Source organism: Mastigoproctus giganteus, chromosome 13 (assembly GCF_048544385.1).
Source record: "Mastigoproctus giganteus isolate SK-2022 chromosome 13, ASM4854438v1, whole genome shotgun sequence".
NCBI lineage: Eukaryota > Metazoa > Arthropoda > Arachnida > Uropygi > Thelyphonidae > Mastigoproctus > Mastigoproctus giganteus.
In genome coordinates, this window is record NC_143587.1 from 41,170,203 (window position 1) to 41,194,073 (window position 23,871).

Below are 23,871 nucleotides of genomic sequence, written 5' to 3' on the forward strand. Positions count from 1 at the left end.
AATTAAGTCAGTATACACGGATGTGTGAAATATAGATCTAAAATGTGGTAATCGAATTTTGAATTTTGAGTGGAAGGGAGAAGCGAAGTGTAAAGTCAACAAACCGAGGTATTTAATAGATTTGATAATAGAGAGCTATTAAGTGCTTTATAATTCCTATATTCTATTATATTATGAAATCAAAAGGGATTACCTTTATTTTTGATATAGGATGCTTCTTTTCCAACCAACTCTCCTAGTCCAATGCACTAACACTTCTTTGTGAAGGCGATATACATTTTATAAAAATTGTGAAACATCTTCCCCACTGTCAGAACAGTAGTGTTCCAGAACCCTTGGTCTCAATATGGGGTGCTCAACCCAACTTCTGTCTACAAACACAATACCTCTTCCAGCAAGGAAAACATTACGGAGATTGACATTAAAATTAAATTTTAAAGGTCTAAAAAGCTTAATGAATATGGAGCGATTATTCTCTTGAAGAGTTATATATTAAATACATAAATTTTTAATGCTGTGCTACTACCCTTTCATACTCAGGCTACCAAATGTTCAAAATCCCCTCATATTTGCACATTCCTTCTAATAATTAGTAAAATCCTTTAAATTTATTCAAACTTCCCAAAAAAATATGGTAGAAGTTTATTTCAATATTCAATTAGTTTCTGTCTGAAAGCAAATTTTTGCATATCTGTTGAGCAACATGTCTTTTTCAATTTAATTTTATACATTCTTGAAATGTTTGAGAAAGTGTAAGGATGCCATCTGCATTTAGTTTACTGAATCTGTTTAAGACAGGGTTGTTAACAACAGTAAATACAGTATACTACTCCAACTGGATCTAGATAAGTTGGGAAAATGGGCTGAGAAGTGGCAACTGAAGTTTAACATTTACAAATGCAAAGTACGGCACATGGGTAGCAATAACCCAAGAGAAATGTACTAACTGTGTGGTACTACACTCAGGGAAGTGGAAAGTGAAAAAGACCTGGGGGAAATTGTGCAGTCAAATATGAAGTTCTCTGAGCAGTGCAGGCGGGCTGCCAGGGCAGGTCATGGAGTCATTTCAATGATATATATAGGAATTTTGCTAGCAGGGACAGGGGGGTGATTATCCCGTTATAGAAGGCACTGGTTAGTCCACACCTAGAGTACTGTGTTCAGGTCTGGAGGCCTCATTTTAGGAAGGATGTAGAGTTGCTAGAACGAGTACAAAGAAGGGCAACAAGATTGGTGAGGGGAACAAAGGAGTGCTCTTATTATCCATGAAAGTTTTAAATTCTGCAGATTGCAGCACCTGGAGAGTAGGCACCTGAGAGGTGATCTGATTTAGGTGTTTAAGGCCTTGAATGGGTTGAGCAAGCTGAATGCTGATGGGATTTGAACCTATGCCCCTCAGATTAAGAACCTGAGTGGGCACAGATTCAAATCAAGGAAAGACAGTTGTAGAATAGATGTGCGGAAGTTTGCCTTTAGCCAGTAGGTGGTTGATTGGTGGAACAGACTTGCATCTTTTGTTGTGGAAGTTGATAGCCTAAATAAATTTAAGTCTGAGCTGGACAGACATTTGAAACAAATGGAAGGTGCTTTTTTTTTGGCTGATGCTGCATAAGCTTGCTTTCTTGCATCGTATGCTTCTACTAATGATATTCTAATGCTAAGACTTTTATGGCTTGGAAATTAGGCAGATGCCTAGAATAATTTACAGAACTTTAGGCCGTGGTGTTAAGAGAACCCCTTTTGTGCCCCTGATACGATAATGCGAGGGAAGTACTCTTACATCAGGAAAGATTGGAACAATGGAATAATCAAATTTGTCCCTGCTAGCAAAATCCTTGTACATCACTGACAGAATCCAGTGAGCTGTCCAAGCAGCTTAGCAGCCAATTGTTTTACAACTACTGCAAACTATAATACAAGCAGAAAATGCAGACTGGGATTTGGATACCAATAAACTGTGATACATTACATTCTTATCTTAAACAGCAATGGAACATTTATTGGAAAAGGTTTAGGATAAGAGAAGATATTTTATGGTGGAATGCAGAATAAAGGATTTCATCCCTACAAGAATAATTTCACTGATGCAACTGAACAACCAGTAGGATCAGAAAACTTAAATCAGTACTCCAACCAAGGAAAAGAGGGATGTAAATCATGTAATTCATTTTGCATTCTTGTAATGCTAAACAATATGAGGCAGAGAATGGCTATGAGAAGAGAGGCTCTACTGGTGAAGCGACCATCACCAAGATTTGATCTGAGGTACCTAGAGGACCAGTCTTTTCCTTTGTTGGATTACTGATTTAGGTTTTCTGATCATAATGATTATTCAGATTGCATCACGGAAATTATTCTTGCAAGAATGAAATCCTTTATTCTGCATTCCATGATAAAATGCTGATGCTAACAAGGCAGTGTTAGGTGAGTTAGAAAATTGCTAGCTTCTGGGGATTCACAGACTAATAGATTAACAGTAGATGCAAGCAAAGTTGAAAGTGATTCGTGCACTGCCTCTATTGGAATGAGCAGCAACCTGGAAAGCAAAGTGCTGAGGACTTCAAGGACTACTGGGAGTCATCATGGAACAATAAATACATGAGCTGTGTTAGGATAACGTAACTGAGAGCAAGAACAGTTGCATCTATACTTGCATATACACCAATGCTAGGAGTACAGTAAATAAATTGATGACTTTGAAGTACTGGTCAAGACATCAAAGTCAGATATTGTTAGGAATCAGAGATGTGGTATCACACAAATATATGGAATGCATATTTGGAATTTGGAGAGTAAAATGTGTACAGAAAGGGAAGACAGGTTAGAAAGGGAGTAGGGATTATGCTGTTCGTTAAGAAACACATAACATCTAAGGAAGTGCATCCATTTGACTAGGATGGACAGTGAAATGTTGAGTCAGTTTGGTGTGACATAAGCACCGGGAAAGCAAAACTGAGATTAGGAGAGTGTTATAGACCTAATGATTCTGATGAGTACAATGAACAAATGTACAGAGAAATAGTGGGCCAGTAATCAGATTGGCTTATAATGGGGTGATTTTAACTTCTCAGATACTGACTGGAACTGTTGGGTTGGCCACTGGCAAGGCTTTTGTGGATTTATTGGATGACTGTTTTTTTACAGCAGCATATTCGAGAGACAACCAGAGGATGTAATACTCTTGATATGATTATTCATGCATTAAAAATTTGCAGATAAAGGAACTATATCAGGAGGCAGTGATCACAGTGTACTGTTGTGGGATTTACTCAAAGATGTAACTACTATCAGGGGTAAAGGGAAGGGTTTTTCTTTGGTAAAGTTGATTACAGTGGTCTCAGACAGTTTTCAAATTCTATACAATAGGACCAACTGATGATGCTACCAACAGCTAATTCTAAATGAGAAGCAATCAAGGAATTAATCTTGGAAGCTACTAGGCTTTTCATACCAAGTAACAAATACTGTTCAAAGTTTAGGCCTAAACAGATGTCAGTTGAACTAATGAGACTCATGGCATAGAAGAAAAATGTTTGGAATGCATATTAATTATCAGGAGACACAGAAGCCTATGGTAGATATAAGCTAGTCTGTAATCAAGTCATAAAAGAGGTTAGGCAGATTACGAAACATCACTGGCAAAGAATGCAAAGACGTCTTTTATTTACGTAAATTCTAGAAGGAAAGAGATCAATCAGATTGGTACATTTGATATCGATGGTTTCACTGTCGATGATTCTTCTCAGCTAGTTGACAAAATGAATGAGTATTTTGCATCTACATTCACACTTGAGGAATTCTGTAGGGAAGTGGAGACCAGAAGCTTGGCAAACTCTATCAAGGGAGCTAAATGATTTTGTAATAACTGAAAGTAAAGTGGAGGAGAAATTGTTGAAGTTAAACATAAGGCACCTGGGGTGGATGGGATCTGTCCAGTTATATTAAAGGCGGCAGCAAAGGAAGTACGCAAACCCTTAAACATGATTATCAGAGCATCTTTGGACTCAGGGGAGGTCCCCACAGACTGGATATACAAAAATGTATCCCCAATTCACAAAGGAAGGATCAGAGGGTGACACGAGTAATTACAGCCCTGTTAGTTTAACTTCTGTTCCGGAGAAAATAATGGAATCACTGGTTAAAGAAGCACTGCAGGATCATCTGAACAAGACCCCAGTTACAGTTCAGACACGAGAATGAGTTAAGGGGAAGTCTTGTCTAACCAATTTGATTGGATACTATGATGTAATTACAAAGGAACTGGATGCAAAAAATTATTTTGATCTCATATAGTCTGTCCCCGATATACGTTCCAGGACTTCTTACGTAAGTTGAGTTTTATGTAACTTGCTACTATATCTCTGATATATTGCTACTATATCTCTGATATGCCAAAATTCCAAAAACCACATAACATCCTCAGAAGAATGAAGAAAAACAGTTATATACCATAACAATTAAAACCTTTATTTTGGGACAACGGCGAAGTAGTACCACTTCCTCTTCTCTTAGGCAGCACCATGTTAATGGTCAAAATGAAATTTTCTGAAAAGAACGTTGCAGGATTAAGTTACAAGAGATGCTGTCTCACCTTACAACAAGCAAATGAAACACACATTACATGATGCAAAGTCGACGAAAAAGGTAGGACAACACAAATTTCAACTTCACCACAATAACCCGATGTGTAACAAATATAACCTACAAAATACAAACAAAAGCTCCCATTTCGCTCTCAAATAAAACTGAATTGATGTGCAATTCAGAAAGTAAGGAAGGAAAGGATGTAGAGACGAAGGGCTAGAGTGTAATTCTCCAAATAAATAGCAGATAGGACAAAGTCCATGTGGCTTGAACATTGTAGGGGTTTCTCTGAAGTGCTTTGACGTGATTCCCTTGTCTCAAACATATGTTGTCAAATATTTCTTCTGAATTTTTAAAGCAGAAAATGAAATGTTAACTCTAGTTATTTACCTAGATTTTGGCTATTTCGCAGGTTATTATCCAACATAATTTGTATGGGAACAAAAATAAAAACTTATACTTATTGTTCTTCATTCGACTTCACTCTTAAAAATTATACAGAAAGTATCTTTACGATTTTACCAAAAAAATTTATGTACATCCAAAGTTAAGTACTTGGGCTTACGTAAGTCGGGGACTAACTGTACTTGAATTTTAGAAAAGATTTTGATACTGCTGAATGTGGATGACTATGGAAAAAGGGATGGCTCAGAGGGAGAAGACAGTGGTAATCAATGGACACTGCTCTTCGTGGACTAATGTTATTAGTGGAGTTCCCCAGGGTTCCATGCAGGGCCCAATGTTGTTTTGTGTATTTATTAATGATATCGATGAAGGTATATCAGGCTTAATGTCCAAGTTTGCAGAATATACGAAGGTTGGCAGTGTTGTTAATGACAGTACGCTACTGAAAAAGAATCTAGAAAAGTTGGACAGATGGGCTGAGAGGAGGCAACTTTTACATTGACAAATGTAAAATACTGCACATGGGTAGGAGTAACCCTAGGCAATGTACCAACTGTGCAGTACTACACTCAGTGTAGTGGAGAATGAATAACATTTGGGAGTAATTGTGCAGACAAATATGAGGTTTTCTGAGCAGTGCAGATAGGCTGCAAGAGTAGCTCATGGGGTATTGTCAATGATACTCAGGAAATTTGCTAGTAGGGATAAGGAGGTGATTATATCCTTGTATAAGGCAATGTTGCATACAGGTCTGGAGGCCTCGTTTTAGGAAGGATGTAGAGCTGCTGGAATGAGGAAAGAGAATGGCAACGAGACTGGTGAGGGGAACAAAGGGTTGCTCTTATGAAGAAAGGCTTAAGTTCTGCAAATGCTGCATCTGGAGAACATACGAAGAATATACTAGGTACCTGCAAGGTGATCTGATTGTGGTGTATGAGGCCTGAATGGTTTGAGCAAGCTCAATGCCGATGGAATTATTCCTCTTGCTCAGTTTATTCACCTGAGGGAGGCATAAATTTAAATTGAAGAAAGACAGTTGTAGAATGGTTGTGTGGAAATTTACCTTTAGCCAGGTGGTGGTTGATTGCTGGAATAAACTTCCATCTGTAATTGTGGAAGTTGACAGCTTAAACTAGACAAACGTTTGGACTTAATAGATGTGTAAAATGGGAAGGAGGATTTTTCTTTTTGGCCGATGGTGTATAACCTTGCTTTCTTGCATCATATACCTCTATGCTGCTAATGCTAAATATTTTCCCTTATCTGAACCTTGCAATAACATTAACTGTGTAACCTGAGATGTTACTAGTTAAAGAAAAGATCAAGAGTTTTGGGTGTGTGAGTAGGACTGTTTGGTATTGTAGTAGGTAAATGAACACATTAGGGTCATTAGTGACTACAAAAGCCACAGCACTCTCTCACCATCTGGGTTTGTGTAACTAGAAAATGAAGCCAGCTGATGTTTTAACATTAAAATCAACAAGAAAAATTAACCTTGTTCTTAGAAAGTTAGTCAACTCAAATTTCAAAATAAAAAAGTCAAAAACTTCTGAGTGATCTGAAGAATTGGGAAAACAACTTTGACTGCTATCAAATTCATCTGGGCTAAAGAGATTTTAAAGAGAGGAAATCAAAAACAGGAGATTACAGATTGGGAATTCTCTGACAAGGAATATTAGAGTAGATAAATACGTACTGCCCTGAAGAGAGGGGAATCATAAAGTGAATAATTAGGACAAATGAAATGGGTGGTGGTTGAAGCAACTCATAATTCAGATTCCCTCAGGGGTTTGGCAGATTGTAAGATTACTCTATAGTTGTCTTAGTTTAAGAAATCAATGTCTTTTTGTAAGGTCCTGTTTGTGTTTCTTTCTCTGTGCTTTAAGATGTAGATGCAATTCTTATTATAACTATACCTGCAGTTTTTACGCACAGCTCAGAACATTTTTTTCACAAATTTGAAAACATTTGATGGGTATATGAGAAATGTATAAAAACAAAATCAGTGAGCCTCTGCAGAGGAGAGGCCCATGTATCTATTCCTCAATTGTTTAAACAATTCAGGAATACATACACAGATCTACATTTTGAAGGTTGCTTCAAACAATGTGTCTGTTAATGTACAAATTATCTTGAAATTTTTCTTGTATGTGCTACCATTTCTTATTGTGTTTCCAGCTCATTTTGGGCACAGTTTATAATAGATAACAGCACAAAAAAAACAGCTTTGAAAAGGAAGATCACACCAAATATTCATTAATTACTTGTCACTTTCAGGCTTAAAAAAAGCCAAAATTTAAAAATTTCAAAGAAATTCAGATTCAGATTTCAATGAAACCAAATCAAATAATAAATAACTAAATGCAGGATACCATTGCATCAAAAAAGATGCAATCGCTATCACAGTTCCGTTCACCCTTTGTTCTCCATAACTAGCGTTACTAATAATGTTACGTTACGTTAGAACATTGCCCTTCACAACTACTAATTATATACATACACATATATATATACACGCATATATACATATACAGGGTGTTTCAAAAATGATGGTGAATAATTTAAAGGTGAAAAATGCAAATACACACTGGTAAAATAAGCAAAAATGTCCCAGTGAACACCGAGCTGCAAACGAACCGTTTTTGAGATAATGCACATTTTCTGTCAAGATCCGCCACTGACTATGGGAGCACTAGTTTAGCAAAAAGCTGTGAATCCTTTGATAAGGGTGGTTTTATTAAACATAAGATAATATATTTTAATTTTTGGTTTCAACACCACAGGATTTTGCAGATGTTACAAAGGGTGTTCAAAATTGTACGGATGCAATGTCCTTGCATCCCGTACACAGCTTTGTATTTTTCTCTGCATTGAGTTGTGAATCCTCTCAGGCATTCCTGGGTCATTTCTGACTTGTTGAAAGGCTCCTTCAACCTGACACTACAATTCCTCAACTGTGTTAATGTCAGAAGTGTACACCAAGCTTTTTACATGACCCCGGATACAAAAATCCATAGGATTTGAGTCTGGTTACCTGGGGGACCACATTACAGGTCCACCTTCTAGATACCAAGTCTCAACTTGAACAATTGTGCCGGTGCACCATCATGCATAAACCACGTTCGTTCTGGCATTGCTGAAGTGGAACATTATCATCATCATCAAGGAGGTCTGGAAGAAAATTCTGCAGGAACTGAAGGCACAGATTTCCTGTTAGCCTGTTTCACAGAAAGTGTGGTCCAATTAGATGGTCTCCTAGTAGTCCAGAACCAGACATTCAATGACAAACATTGCTGATGTCATGACTTGTCAATTGCATTAGGATTTTCATCGGGCCAAACGTGACAATTACGAAAATTAAAAATACCATCACGAGTAAACCCAGCCTTTGTCAGTGAACAAAATGTTGTTTAAAAATTGAGGTTCAGGACACACACTGTTGTTGCATCCACTGGCAGAAGTTCACTCTGGGAGGGTAATCTGTATTGCTGAGACCTTGGACATGCTGTATATGGTAGGGGTACAGTAACTGGCAATGTAAAATTCGCCACAAACTGCTATGACTCAATACACACTCTTGTATTCCTGGATTTTGTTCTATTCTTTCTAACACCCTTTCCTCAACATCAGGTGTTATGCTTCTGGGCCTATCTGCTCGTACTCCATGTGCAAAGCTCCCATGTTCTCTAAGGCGTTGATGTACCATGATGAATGTGTGCTTGTTGGGCTACTGTCAGCAGGAAATGCTTCTTGGTACAAATGTCAGCCTTGAGTGCACTGCTGTTGGCTTTACCATACATGAAGTGCATGTCCGCATATTCTTCGTAACCTCTTTCCATGTTGATTATTCTTTGCCAAGTACTAGTATGCCTGCTACATCTCAGAGCATTGAGAGAGGGAGAAAGGGAGAGAATGTTCATAACCTAACCTAAACAAACAAGTCAGTGGTGGATCCCAACTAGAAATGTGCAATATCTCGAAAACAATTTAAGGACCCATGTTTACTAGGCTTTTTTTTTGCCTATTGTCGTCTGTATAGTTCACTTTTAAATTACTGACCATCAATTTTGAAACAACCTGTATATAAACGCACGCATGCACACACACGAGGTGCTACCCAAAAGTTCCCAAAATGTATTTATAAAATAAATTAGACTTACTTTGGGTCTTATTCGCAACCATCACCTTTGAAGTAGTCCCCTTGAAAGAGTAACCACCGATCCCAGTTCTTCTCCCATGATTTGAATGCATCCTGAAAATCCTTCTTTGTCGTAGTGTTCAGCACGGCCTACGATTTGGTTTTGGTTATTATTATTATTATTATTATTATTAATAATAATAATATCCTGTACGCTGTCAAATCTTCGATCCTTCAGCTTGATTTTCATTCTTGGGAAGAGGAAGAAGTTGCAGGGGGCTAAGTATGGTGAATAAAAGGGGGATGATTGTCATGTTGTTGGATGCCAAAAACTGCACCACAGAGAGATTGTGGGCCAGCATGTTGTCATGATGAAGGATCCAGTTCTTTGGGTGCCACTCCTCTTGACATTTCCTCCTGATGGCTTCCCTTTACTGCCTCAGGACGTCGCAGTAAAACTTTGCGTTGATGGTCTGGCCAGAAAGGATGAATTTCTTATGGATAATATCATCGATGTCCAAAAACCAGATCAGCATGGACTTTCTTCTTGTTAGCCTTTCTTCAGTCGGGGCAAAGATGGGCTCTTCCACTGGGATGATTGTTGCTTGGTTTCTCGGTCTATCGCCGCTGTAAGAATATTCTTATGGCAGCGTATTCTTAAGGTGATGTTGGTCATACCCATATACCTGACTCTCGTCACCAGAGACGACTGTAGAAAAGAAGTTTAGATCACTACTGGCCTGTTCTTGAGGATCTCTACTAGCTTCCATGTGATGCTGCTTTTAGTCTTCATTCAGTAACCGTGGCCGAACTTGGCCGCAATCCTTCTCATGTTCAACTCGTCTGACAAAATCTGCTGACAAGTGCTGTACGATAGTCCTACAATGCCACAAATGTTGTGGGTGGTCTGCCTGCAGTCTTCATGGATCGCCACCCGAACTTTTGCAACATTTTCTGCGGTAGCGCTCGATGATGGATGCCCAGAGCGATCATTGTCATCAACTGACATTTGACCATTTTTAAAATGATTAAACCAGTAGTATGTCTGTGTCTGGCTAAAAGCATTGTCACCAAAAGCTTGTTTCAGCTTCTTATGGATTTCTGCTGCTGTATCATTAAGAAGGAAACAAAACTGAAGAAAGCACATTGCTCTCTCACATCAGCCATCGCAACAATCGCAAACGACGAGAAACACACTGCCAAAGAACTGCACATAAATATTTAATGACACTATCCAGCCCGATGCCGTGAGGCACACTGATTCACAAAGGATGCATGCAGTGTTACCTAGCTCCATGAGTCCATACTAGGTGTAGTTCCCGTGCAACATTCAAATTTTGGGAACATTTGGGTAGCACCGCGTCTATATATATATTTATATCAGTAATAAAAAAAAAGGTTAATAATTATAACGACTGTAACTAATATTTATGGGTCAATGCAGTTGCAGAGCAATCATGCTTTACAACCATAATGTGTATAAAATATAGAAGATAATAATAGAAAAGGTAAATCAATCAAATAATACCATTCAGGAATTTAAGAAAATGCAAAGGATTTAAAAAAAAAAAAAAATGTTATCGCTTTTTACCTACAATCCAGATGACTTCAACTGGGGCCAACCACCCAGACTGAAGGCAAAAAACGACAAGAAGTTCTCTGTTTCTGTAATGATCAATATATGCTAAGTAATTTAAATCTAAACTAAATATAGTAATTAAAAGTGGTTAAGAAATTTTAGAGTCAAAAGTAAGAAAATATAAGTATTTATAAATAAATTATAAATGTAAGCATATATTAATCATCGTTGACCCGACAGAGAACGTAATTTAATGATTACAATAAGATTAAATATATAATACATACTACATATCTGCCGTATCCAGGACATAATGTAGTAACAATAATAGTCGTCAAGATCGAAATAATATGTGGTGCCCCAATGTGATGGATATGGTAATAATAAATAAAAATAAATAATTAATTAATTAACCAATCAAATTTAAGTTAACGCAAAGAGAAACGTGTTTCTCTTTGCGTTAATTTAATTTTTTTTATTGAAAAATAAAGTAACAATAAAAAGGTATAAGAATAAAATTTAAACATTTAACAAGTTAAGTTTAAGCATAATTTTATATTACACGTTTTCTTGATTTATTATTAGAAATTTTTATCACTACTTTAGAAAATATTTATACTGAAAATGAGACCCAAAACCATGGCCGGGTTGGCCATAGCTTTAAAGCAGCCCTGGATGCAGGTGCCTGGTTTCCATATGCAATTTGCAGCACTGAAGTCTGCTTGCCACAAATGTGGTAAGAGCATCCTTTTGTCCCCCCCCACTAATCTCATTGCTCTTCTCTGCATCTGTTCCAACAAATCCACATCTTTCTAAAATGATGTTTTCCGACCTGTCCTAGCTTAATCCCTCTTTCTTTTTTTTGTTCTCCACTACCCTCAGCATTGTATCACAAATTGGTACATTAATTGGTACCTTGCATTTATCAATGTGAAACTTCAACTGCCACTTCACAATTTTTCTAGATCTTGTTGCAGTAGCATACTAAAATTACTGTCATTAACCATCATGCCAACCTTTGCATAATTTGAAAACACACATTAAGCCTGATATGCCTTCATCAAAATCATCACAATGGACCCAGCATTGCACTCTTATGGATTCCATTAATAACACTATTTCAAAAAGAGTAGTGCAGCACTCAATTCACACTCTGTCTTCACCAACTCAACCATCCATTTATCCACAGCAGTAACTTGTCCCTAATGCCACAATACTCCAATTTGTACAATAATTCTTTGTGGAACAGTATCAAAAGCTTTTCTGAAATCTAAGTACACAGTATAATGTCAAGATCATCTTTTAGATCCAGTTTTTTTGTTACTACATTGTTGTATACAATCAGATTAGTCACATAATATCATTCCTTAGTATTCAGTCCTAAGACAGCCTCTTGATATTCAGTCCAAACACTGCCCCTTGCTATTCAGTCTTAAATGCACCTTAGAATTCAGTCTTTAGAAGTCAACTATCTGTGCAAGTTTAAAATTGGTTATAGCTCAGTCTACTTTTGCAATATTCTTCAGATAAACTGAAATACATGCAAAGATGAAATGAAGCATAATCTTGCTTTGAATTTGCTATGTCAATGTGTACTTATATCTGGTGAAACAACATTCCACATGTCAAGAACTACCAACAGGTAAACCTGTCAATATTTATGTTCCACTTCCACTCCAGTCAACACATATTTATAACTTGAAAGAGATACTCCTATACTGAATGTGTGGAGCACACCTACAAGGAAAGAAGTGACAACTAAGGTAATTTGAGGCGTCTCCATAGCCAGGTGGGCAGGAGCAGCAGTGCGTAGTACACGTTTCTTGATTAGACTGGAGTTCAAGCCTGTGCCCACCAAATACAGAGGATGCGGAAAGGTCAGAGAATGACCACCGCATATCCCCAGAATATGGCTTTAGTTGCTAATGCTCCTAAAAACCAAATAACAAACAAAAACAACACAAGGTAATTTGAAACAGAGGTGTTTCAAGGCTAAAGCAGGGTACCCAGTATTACTGTTTACCTTGCTTTAGCAGGGTAAAGGTAAAAGGTAAAACAGTAATACAGGTTGATGAAAGTGCAAATATATAATGCCTTGCAAGTAATGTATATTTTTCACTAATTAAAGGAAATTTACAATATATAGCGTGAGCTTCCTGAGAGTGAGGGTCACTCTAAGGAAGATATCACATTCATTAAAAATATTAGTGTAATTAAAATATTGGTTCTATTATGCAATAGAATATAGACTATAAAGTATTTAGGGGCAAAGGCCACATGCTATGAGATAGAATGACTAACTAATATGTTAGTGCAAACGCATCATTTTAACATAACTATCTACCAAAGCAGATAAATTAATTAATTAAATTGGCATCATTTAGTTATATCTCATATTGTAACTGCTTCACAACAAGTTGCTATGGTATTGTACTACCTCAAATAAATAACACTTCACCAGTGGAGAAGACTATTAGTTATTTATTCTCAGCGGTTACAACCAACCCAGACGGCACCATGGGTATCTCACTCAGGTGAGATACCCACGGACTGGAGATTGTTTGCATGTCTCCAGTCCATGGGTATCTCACCTGAGTCCAAAGAAGCTCTCATAATTATGACTAGGGGTCTGCTTACTTCCTTTGCTGCCTCCTTTAATATAATTGGATAGATTCCATCCACCCAGGTGCCTTTCTTATGTTAATCTTCAACAATTTCTCCTCCACTTTACTCTCAGTTATTACAAGATTATCTAGCTTACTGCCAGAGTTTCATTCTTGTCTGGCATTCCCCTCCCTGAATAACTCCTCATGTGTGAATGTAGATGAAAAATATTAATTTAGTTTGTTAGCTACCTGAGCAGGATCATCAACAGTTGAACCATCGATATCATTGGACCCATCTGATTCATCCCCTTCCTGCTACAGTTTACATAAGTAAAGAACTCTTTGCTGTTTTTCTTTTCATCCTTTGCCAAAGATTTCTCGTAATCTGCCTTTGCCTGCCTAATCTCCTTTGTGACTTGGCTACAGACAAGCTTATATGTATCACAGGCTTCTGTGTCAACTGTTAATTTATATGTATTCCATGCATTTTTATTCTCTGCCATATTGCCACACATCTAATTAGTTCATCTGACATCCATTTAAACCTAATTCTTGAACAATATTTCTTAGTTGGTATGAAAAGTCTCGTAGCTTCCAAGATTAATTCTTTGAATGCTTCCCATTTTGAATTTGCTGTTGGTAACATCATCTGTTGGCCACCGTTTAGAATTTAAATACTGTCTCAGACCCTGTAGTTACCTTTACGAAAGAAAAAACCCTTCCCCTTACCCTTAATGGTAGTTATCTCTTTGAGTAAATCCCACTTCAGCACACTGTGATCACTGCCACCTAGTGGTTCCTTTATCTGCAGATTCTTAATGCATGAAGAATCACTACTGATAATCAGATCAAGAGTATTACTCCCTCTAGTTGCCTCCCGAACATGCTGCTATGGAAAACAATCATCCAATAAATCCACAAAAGCCTTGCTAGTGTATGAGTGACCAGATCACAAATTCCAGTCAATCTCTGGGAAATTGAAATCCCCTATTATAAGATACTCTGATTTACTGGCCCACTCTATTTCGCTGCACAATTACTCATTATACCCATCAGATTCATTAGGCCTATAACACACACACCTACTCTCATTTTTCCTTTCCCAGTGCTTATCCACACCAAACAGACTCAACATTGCACAGTCCACCAACATCAACTGGATGCACTTCCTTAGATTTTATGTGTTTCTTAACTAACAGCATAACCCCTCCTCCCTTCCTGTTCTGTCCTGTCTATCCTTCCTATACACATTGTACTCCCCAAATTCCAATTCTGCTCTACTCATGTTTGTGTGAAATCACGTCTCTGATATCCAAATAATATCTATCTTTGATGTCTTGACTAGCACTTCAAGCTCATCAAATTTATTAACTATACTCCTAGCATTGCTGTACATGTAAGTACACATGCACCTGTTTCTACTCTTAGTTACCCTAACATAGCCCATGTATTTACTTGTTCCACTATGACTCCCAGCAGTCCGGGAAATCCTCACTGCCTTGCTTTCCAGGCTGCTGCACATTTCAATAGGAGTGCAAGAATCCCTTTCACCTCTGCCAGCGGCTACTGTTAATCCATTAGCCTGTGTATCCCCCTAAGCTAGCAGTTTTTCAATCCACCTAACTCTACCTCGTTTAACATTTAAGTGTATCCCATCCCTGTAGAAGCAGTCTCACCTGTTAACAAGCACAGACCAGGCTGAGAAAAAGTCTACCCCGTGCGCCTTGCACAATCTCTCCAGGACTGAATTGATCGACAAGGTTCTCATCATACATTCCCTCCTATCGTGTCTGTGCAGAATTGTAGACACTTTCAAATTCAACCCTAACTCATGGCTTTTTTTCAGCATTGACTTGTACCTGTTAAGTAATTCTGCCGGCCTCCTCTCTTAATATCATTAGTGCCAGCGTGTACAACAATATCACCCTTGGTGCCCTTAAAATATGATATCTGCTCTACAACGTCATCAACCTTTACCTCTGGCAGACATACCCTGGTCCTGTTCCACCTATCCTTTTTTGCACAAAATGTTCCATTTCCCTGAGAATAGAGTCACCGACAACAACTAGTTCCCTTGGGGGTTGCCGCTGTGTTGCATGATGTTCAAGTGCAAGCTCTGGCATTAATGTGGGCAGCTGAGAGCTTGATGGGCCCCTCAATTTAAATCCTCTGAGGGCATCCACCCTGTCCTTCAAGCTCTCATATATGTTGCCAACTCAGCAACAATGCTGAGTTGGCACTTAATTTCCTCACACTCCTTATATCGCGCACACACACAAAGACATTCCCTTTGGCAATATCATGTCATGTTCCTGATTGCTCCACAAACATCAAACAAGCAGTGCATTTCAAAAGACTGTGATTCAGAGGACAACTGCCCCCCTCAGTTCTCCCCTGAGCTACAGCACTCCCATTAGTTTGAACCTTTTGCTTTGCTACTCTGGTCTGAGTCATGATTTCTATTCAATTTCAAAGAAAATTCCAATACAAAATATTACCCTAAACTTATATCCAAATGCAGTTATAACACTATATATATGTATTTCGGTATCAAATATTATCTCCAACTTACGTTATATGACTTCCTTAACTTCTGTCAACTTATATGTATTAATTTATGATGTTACGTTTGTAAAAACTAGGCCGTTATATTTATTTAGTTAAAAAAGTACAATTTAATTGACAGTGAAATTTAATAAGATTAATAAATTTTACTGATTAATTGATACTACTATATACGCTATCTAGTTTTCCGTTAAACCTTATGCTATCTAGTTCAGTGTACACATTGTATCGTATATCAATGGCGGCAAGTTTCGAACGGTAAATCTAAGGACACGAGGCATTAATTACTTTCCAAATCATGCTAAATTCAAAAGAAACAACGGAGCATGACTAGGTCTACAAGCTACTTATAGAAAATAATTTAAGCTAACAATTAAGTCAATAAAATGGCTAAATATAATTAAAAACTTAGCATTCACGGGAGCTGCAAAACTTGTCCAACATGTGGATTTGATACCCCTTTTCGAGAACAAACAAGGGTACAAACTTGAAACATCTTTAAGCATATCTGTGGGCACTGAGCATACAATTTTGCATGATCTCAAAATGAGAAACGATTCTATCAGATGGGTATCCAGTAGTATAAAGATATGTATGCAGGTAATAGGCTGGATTACAAATATACTATATTTATATTACACTGAACTGAGATTGAAAGAAATTATTTGTACTCTATACTTTACCTCAGCATTTTATTTCACAAATCCAGCAAACTTTGGAAGTAAAGCTGCAGAGGAGACATCTCAGTAAACTTTGATGTACTTACATAAGTGATTCTAAAAATAAACTCTTTCACAAATATAAATAGTGCGGAACCATGCCGTGCTCTAAATTAATTTCAATAATATTTTCACAGGTAAATAATCTCTCTTGGGATTACCAAGCAACAGGAAATACAGCAGAATTTCTTAAAAAGTCACAGATATTTCATTTCTACTTGGCACTTAACCTGTTACTACATTCCTTTTCACTATGGTAAGGCAACCAAGACTGATATTGGCTGTAACATTTCGTGGGTCAGTCCCTGCTGTGCTTCTGGAGGGACTCAAATGCACATTACTAAATATGCTAAAGGAACACCCACCAAGATAGGTACCATCAACATTAGAGACTTAAACAGCAAATACACAGAAGTAACAGGGAAACAGGTCAATTATGATATCAAAATATCATACAAGCCAACAGAATGAATACAGGTGAATTGCAGCTAAACAATAATTAGAATTTAATTTATTCTGGAAGCAAAGCACAGTACAAGGAAGGTGTAACATAGATGTTGCTTGGAAGAAAGTTTACTTGACTAGGAAGCAATATCCAATAGGGTTTGCATGGCAAAACTTAAGATTTTCACTCTTTGCAATACTTATATTGAGAATATAAAAATATATTTTTAAATACTCTGATAAAAAATAAAGTACATGAATATTTTCAAACTACTCCATTCATAATATTCAAATTCTAAAAGAGAAAGAATAATTTTACATCACTTTTTTTTGTGGATATACAATATACTCATGTACCCAGAAATGGTTTAAATATATTTCTCACCTTTGGAAGACTAAATGGAGGGATAATATGGTAGTATGGCATGTCAAGATCAACACCTCTAATTTCATTGGGACGAGAAAACAGTAACACCCTTTCATTGCCTAGATTAAATTTCAAAATAGCAATTAACACATTTAAATAAAGAAATAGACATTTTACAGCATGCACTTCATTTAGATCAACACATTATATAAAGGAACACAATTAAACTTTTGGATATCACATCAAATTAGGGTATTTGTCTGTTCTGATAACTATCCAAGCCTTGTTATACACAGGATACTAGGTTAAACACACAATAGCAACATACAGTGATGCCTATTGGAAGACTACCGTGTGTGTGTGTGTGGTATGGGTGTTTATTGGCGCATTAGCTGCTATGGCTATAGTGCGCCTGTTCTTAGGAATATTAAAAAATAACCCAGTGTAAATTAGTTTCAGTTCTGTAGCCTATTTATAAAAGATGATACACTCCGATTTGTTTTAAAAAGCAGAAAAGTTTGTTAACATTTGCATCCTCTCCAATGACATGATGTAATGTCAATGTTTCTGAATGATTATCCATATTTTGAAGTATTGCATCTCGATGTTGTTGATACTGCGGACAGTCAATCAGAATGTGTTTGACTGTTAGATGTTCTAAGCAGTGTGGACATTGAGGAGGATCATCGCCCATTAGTAAGTGGAGGTGAGTCAGATGGGTGTGTCCTATTCTCATTCGTGTGAGTACCACTTCTTCCCGCCGCACTGTCTGATTGCTGGAATGCCAGAACTTTGGGTTTTGTTTCAGCTGGAAAAGTTTGTTATTCGTTTGGTTATGCCATAATTCTGTCCACTGTGCATGGCATGCTGCTTGAATTAAGGTATTATAATCGGGCACTGGAATAGGGACAGAAGTTAGGTCTGAATTTGGACTTTTGGCAGATATATCAGCCACTTCATTCCCTTTTATGCCTGAATGTGCTGGAATCCAGCAAAACTTCACTAGTTGTTGACGATCATAAATCTGCAATAACAAACTCCTGATTTTCATTACAATATGGTGATTCTTTTGAGATGTATTCTGCATTGCTTTGATTGAGCTGAGAGAGTCAGTATAAACTATATATTTTGCAGATGGATGTAAATTCAAATTTTGTAGAGCTAACTGTATTGCATACAGTTCTGCTGAAAAGTTGCTATACTCAGGTGGAAGAGAAGCTGATATGATAGCAGAGGGAAACACTGCTGCTGCTCCAACAGTTGACAGAGATTTGGAACCATCTGTATATATCGGTAAGAAGTCGGCATAGGTTTGAATATGGCTAGCATGGAGTTGTTGCACAGTCACTGCCGGTAGGCAATTCTTTCCCCATTGAAGGAAATAGGTATCAGAGGTCAGTTGAGGAAAGGTGGTCCATGGTGGATGAGAGTAATTCTTTATCTGTTGCCTATTGTGGAGAGGAACATTCCAGTTCTGCGATATTTCAAGGAGCCGTAGGCCAGCCGGTTGGATTTTACTTGGTTTATTTCTATAGAGATTAACTAGTGGTTGATTAAAAAGGTATGGCTGAATAGGATGCAAAGGGCAAGTCTGTATTTTGGCTGCATATTTAAGTAGTAACATTTTTCTACGAAGATGCAAAGGGGGCTCATTAGCTTCAATGTATAGACTCGGAGTTGGAGATGTCCTGTATGCACCAATTGCAATCCGCAATGCATTATGTTGAATAGGATCCAGCCAGCGTAGCACACTCCTTCGGGCAGAATCATAAACTGGAGCACCATAGTCTAAACGGGATCTAATCAGTGCTCTATATAAGAGCAGCAAAGTTGTACGATCTGCCCCCCCAAGAGAGGGCAGATAAAGCTCTTAGCATGTTGATCTTTTTAAGACAGGCAGTACGTATTAATTTAACATGATCTAAGAAGTTGAGCTTACTGTCCAGGATTAGTCCCAAGAATTTCATATTGCTGGCAATCGGAATGGTGGAATTTGAAATCCGAAGTTCAGGATCTGCATGCAATTTGCGTTGACAGCAAAAGTGGATCGCAACTGTTTTCTGTGGGGAAAGACGATATCCATTGAGCTCAGCCCACTTTTGAACTTTATTGAGGGACATCTGCAATTGCCTTTCGACAGATCTCATGTTCTGAGAATGGCAAGAAATAGCGAGATCGTCAGCGTAAAGGTAAGCCTCTACAGTATTTGGGAGTACTTTTGTAATGGAATCAATTTTAAGGGCAAACAAGGTTGCACTCAAAACTGATCCTTGTGGTACTCCTTCTTCCTGTGAGAATGTAGCAGAAAGGGAATTTTGATATCTCACCTGGAAAGATCGGCTCTTCAGGAAGTTCCTAATAAATATGGGTAGGTTGCCTCGTAGACCAAGATTATATAGGTCGCTGAGAATGCCATACCGCCAGGTAGTATCAAATGCCTTCTCTATATCAACGGAGACCATGACAAGGTGTTCGTTTTTCACAAAGGCATTGCGAATTTCAGATTCCGCCTTGATCATCAGATCTAGGGATGACCTGTTTTTGCGAAAGCCATGTTGACAATTACTCAGTAGATGTTGAGTTTCAGTGATCCAAGTGAGTCGACTATGGATAATTTTTTCGAGAATTTTACCAAGGCAACTTGACAGTGATATTGGTCTGTAACTATTAGAACTGGATGGATCTTTTCCAGGTTTCAAAAATGCCAAAACTGTAGCGTGGTGCCAAGAGGTTGGATAGATATTTTCCAGGAAGATCCGGTTAAAAAATATTAGAATCATTTGTAAGTTTTTCTCATCGAGATGCTGCAGCATGACATAATATATGCCATCTGGCCCAGAGGCACTGTTTCGTGTTGTTCTGATGGCCTGTAAAAGTTCACAATATTGCAGAGGCTGATTATATGGAAGTGACAGTGAGGTTCGAAAGTTGATAGGTCTCTGTTCTTTGGCAGTCTTGATTTTCTGGAATTTTGGAGTGTAGTTTGATGCAGCCGATATTTCAGCAAAAGTTTTGCCCAAGGCATTGGCTATATCTATAGGAGCAGAGAGTTCTTGCCCATTGCAGGAGAGAATTGGGGAAGGAACAGTTGGAAACTTCCCAGAAAGCTGCCTAATTTTTTTCCATATTAGTCTGGAGTCAGTGTTCCTATTGATAGTTGATGCGAACCTAGTCCAAGAATCTTTCTTGGCCTGCTTTTGAATGTAATGCGCTTTTGCCCTTAGTTTCTTGTAGCTAATTAGATTAGCTGTGGTTGGAGAGCGACGGAATAAATTAAAAGCTTTATTTTTTTCCTTCTTTGCTTTTGTGCACTCTTCGTTCCACCAGTAGTTGAAATGCCGTCGGGACGGGGGATTTGATAACGGAGTTGAGTACTTAGTTGCAACTAAAAGGTGGGATGTAATATAATCAGTAACTTCATCAATGGGCTGTAGTTGAATAGTTTTTTTGTCAAGAGTGATTGCTGACTGAAATTTCGCCCAATTGGCTTTAGAGAATTTCCATTTCCTACAGGGATGTTGTAATTGTGGTTGGGTAGTAAACAGATTACAAACAATTGGAAAATGATCACTGCCCATGGGATCATCCAGGGTGGACCATTGTATAGCTGAAAATAGTATCGGGGAGCAGATCGATAGGTCAATGGCAGAGGTCTGTCCATTAGGTAACTGTATATGGGTGTGCGAGCCACTGTTAAGAAGAGTGAGGTTTTCTTTTTCCAGTAAAGTTTCAATCAATCTGCCGCGTCTGTCTAATTTAGATGAACCCCATAAAGGGTGGTGGCCGTTGAAATCCCCTAGCAGGCAGATAGGAGAGGGTAGCTGCAGTAAAAGTTCTTTAAGATCATTATAAGTGTAAGCATGGTTTGGTGGGAGATAAACTGAGACTAGAGTTAATGCAGTTTGAGTAATCAGACGCACAGCGACAGCTTCGATTTGGGTTTGGAGAGTAATTTGCTTAGCTGGAATCCTTGTACTAATTAAAATAGCTACACCACCTCGAGCAGAATCGGATATATTCCGATCTCGCCTATAAACCGATTAGTTTTTGACGGAAATGGAAATTTGAGGAGTTAAATAGGTTTCTTGCAGGCAGAAACCAACTGGAGAGTAACGATTAATTAAGTAACGGATGTCGTCAATGTTTCCACGAAAGCCTCTGCAATTCCATTGTAAGATGTTAGACATTATTTGAATTTAGAGGAAGAAGCTGTACCTGACGTGGCTGTCTTATGGCGTTCTGGCTTTGTTTTTTGGTTTGTCTCTTTTCGGGAAGGAAGGGCGACCAGTGTCCATCTCTTCTTCAGCAAATATTTCCAGAATTGGATCTTCCTGTTTGGGTGGATACTCTGCCTCCATCGATTTGTCCTGGATAATCTTTTTCAAAGTCGAACTATCTTTATTTGTAGTGGCATTCACTGGCGGAGATTGAGATTTTGTTGGTATTGTGAGAGGCGTATTATTTGCTTGGTCTGAGTGCTTAACGGCACTGGACTGTTGCTGAGAGAGGACAGCCCGAGCCCAGTCAGAGATGGAAGTGTTTGAAGGAACGGTAACATCGGTTAGTGTGGCAATGGTTTGGTATTTTTTTGTAATATTGGCATAGGTACGGTTAGGTATACTCGGTGCAATTAATTTTCTAGCCTCCTGATAACTAACTCTGTTTTCAACTTTATATTTCACAATTTTTTTCTCTGTTTTCCACCTCTCACATGTCTTAGAGTAGGCCGGATGGTTCCCTTTGCAGTTGGGACATATCATTTCTTTCACCACACAATCACTTTGAATGTGATCGGAGGATCCACAGTTGGGACAAACTGGGTTGCTTCTGCATGTCGTTTGAGAGTGGCCATACTTTTGGCATTTATAACATCTCAACGGATTTGGTATGAAAGGACGAGTGCGGCAAAGTAGATATCCAGCTTTTACTGATGAGGGTAGGCTTGGACTGTTGAATGTAAGAATGATATTTCTGGTAGGTGTGAGAATATTGTCTTTTTTTATCATAATTCTTTTTACAGCAATTACATTTTGTGCCTGAAGCTCTTCTTTGATTTCTTCCTCCGTCACATTCATCAGGTCCCAACTAGATATTACACCCTTTGATGTATTTAGGGTTGCATGTGGAGTTACTTTCACTGGAATACCAGCAAAAGTTGACTTTTTTAGTAATTTTTCAGAGTGTCTGCCATTTATAGTTTCAATAAGTAAGTCCCCTGATTGCAGTCTCTTAACCGTCTTGGGAGACCCTGCAATACTTTCCAGGTGTTTTTGGATTAAAAACGGGGATAGCTTACTGAGAGGCTGGTCAGATAGTGAGTGCATAATTAAGAATGCAGGTAAGTCTGTCGCCGAGGGATTGGTTTTCAACCTCTTTGCTTGCGACGAATCATGGTCTTGGTCATGGTCATTTTCGGTGTTTGGCCGACAGCTCGACGGCTCTAAAGTTGGAAACATACTTTGTTCCATGTTGGCTCCTCTTAGCCCCTGGCAGATGAACTTTTCTGCCAAGGTTACCGGCCCCGCCAGGGGAGGCAGGAGCAGTGCCTGGTGTGACCAAGCGAAAAGTAGTAAGTGGTTAGTAGTAAACTATAAGAAATAAAGAAAGGTGCCTTTCCTTTCTTGCTCTGTACAAGTGTTTTTGTAACTAGAGCTGTTTTTAAATGAATAGATTTATTAACGCCAAGAACGCAAAATAACTATAAATCACTTTTGAGAAATCGCAGTAATAGCACAGAGAAATCGCTCAGTCACAATCGCTTGGCACCCGGGGCCTGGAAGACTACCATTTGGATAAGATGCAAGTTTTCTACTTTAGGCATGTTCAAAATCTAGTTTGGACTGATTAATAACTATTTTACATTTGTTGCGAGCTTTGGTGTAGGCAGAAAATAGACCTGGAGATTTCGATACAAGCCAATTGCAATATGCAACATTCTTATCTTGAACAGCCTTAGCACAGTTAATGGAAATTGAAGGTTTAGGAAAAAGGATGAGATTTTAAGGGGGCATGTGGAATAAAGGATTTCATTCCTACAAGAGTAATTTAACTGACACGAACTGAGCAAATATTAACATCAGAGGATTTGAAGATTTGCATGATTTGAAGATTTAAAGTAACTGAAAAAGCCCCAGCATTTCAACCAGCTGGGTATGTGTGACTAGAAAAAAGGAAGCCAGCTGGAGTTGTGAACATCAAAAATAACTAAGGAAAATTACCTCACTGTTAGTAAAGTTGGACTGTAGAAAGTCAAGGAGTTTCAAGTGATTAGTGGCGGTTGGGAGAACGACAGAGGCAACAGATGAATTTTCTAGAAAGTGGCAGAGAGATTTTAAGCAGAGAAGACAGAAAAGAGGAGATTCCAAATTACTGTAACTGACAAGGAATATCAGAATGGACATATGCACACAAGTACCACCTTTGAAGTGAAAGGAATCATGCAGCGAATAATTCAGACAACTGTG

The 23,871-nt window shown here is 38.1% G+C and overlaps 1 protein-coding gene across 1 annotated transcript in view; it reads right to left on the bottom strand.

Annotated features, from left to right (window-relative positions):
* The window catches only part of LOC150075985 (prolow-density lipoprotein receptor-related protein 1-like), a 1,358,636-nt gene that overhangs the window by 936,740 nt on the left and 398,025 nt on the right, over positions 1–23,871 (bottom strand). The window contains 1 exon segment of the mRNA XM_090387555.1: positions 17,426–17,526. Coding sequence (XP_090243681.1) covers positions 17,426–17,526 — 101 coding nt within the window.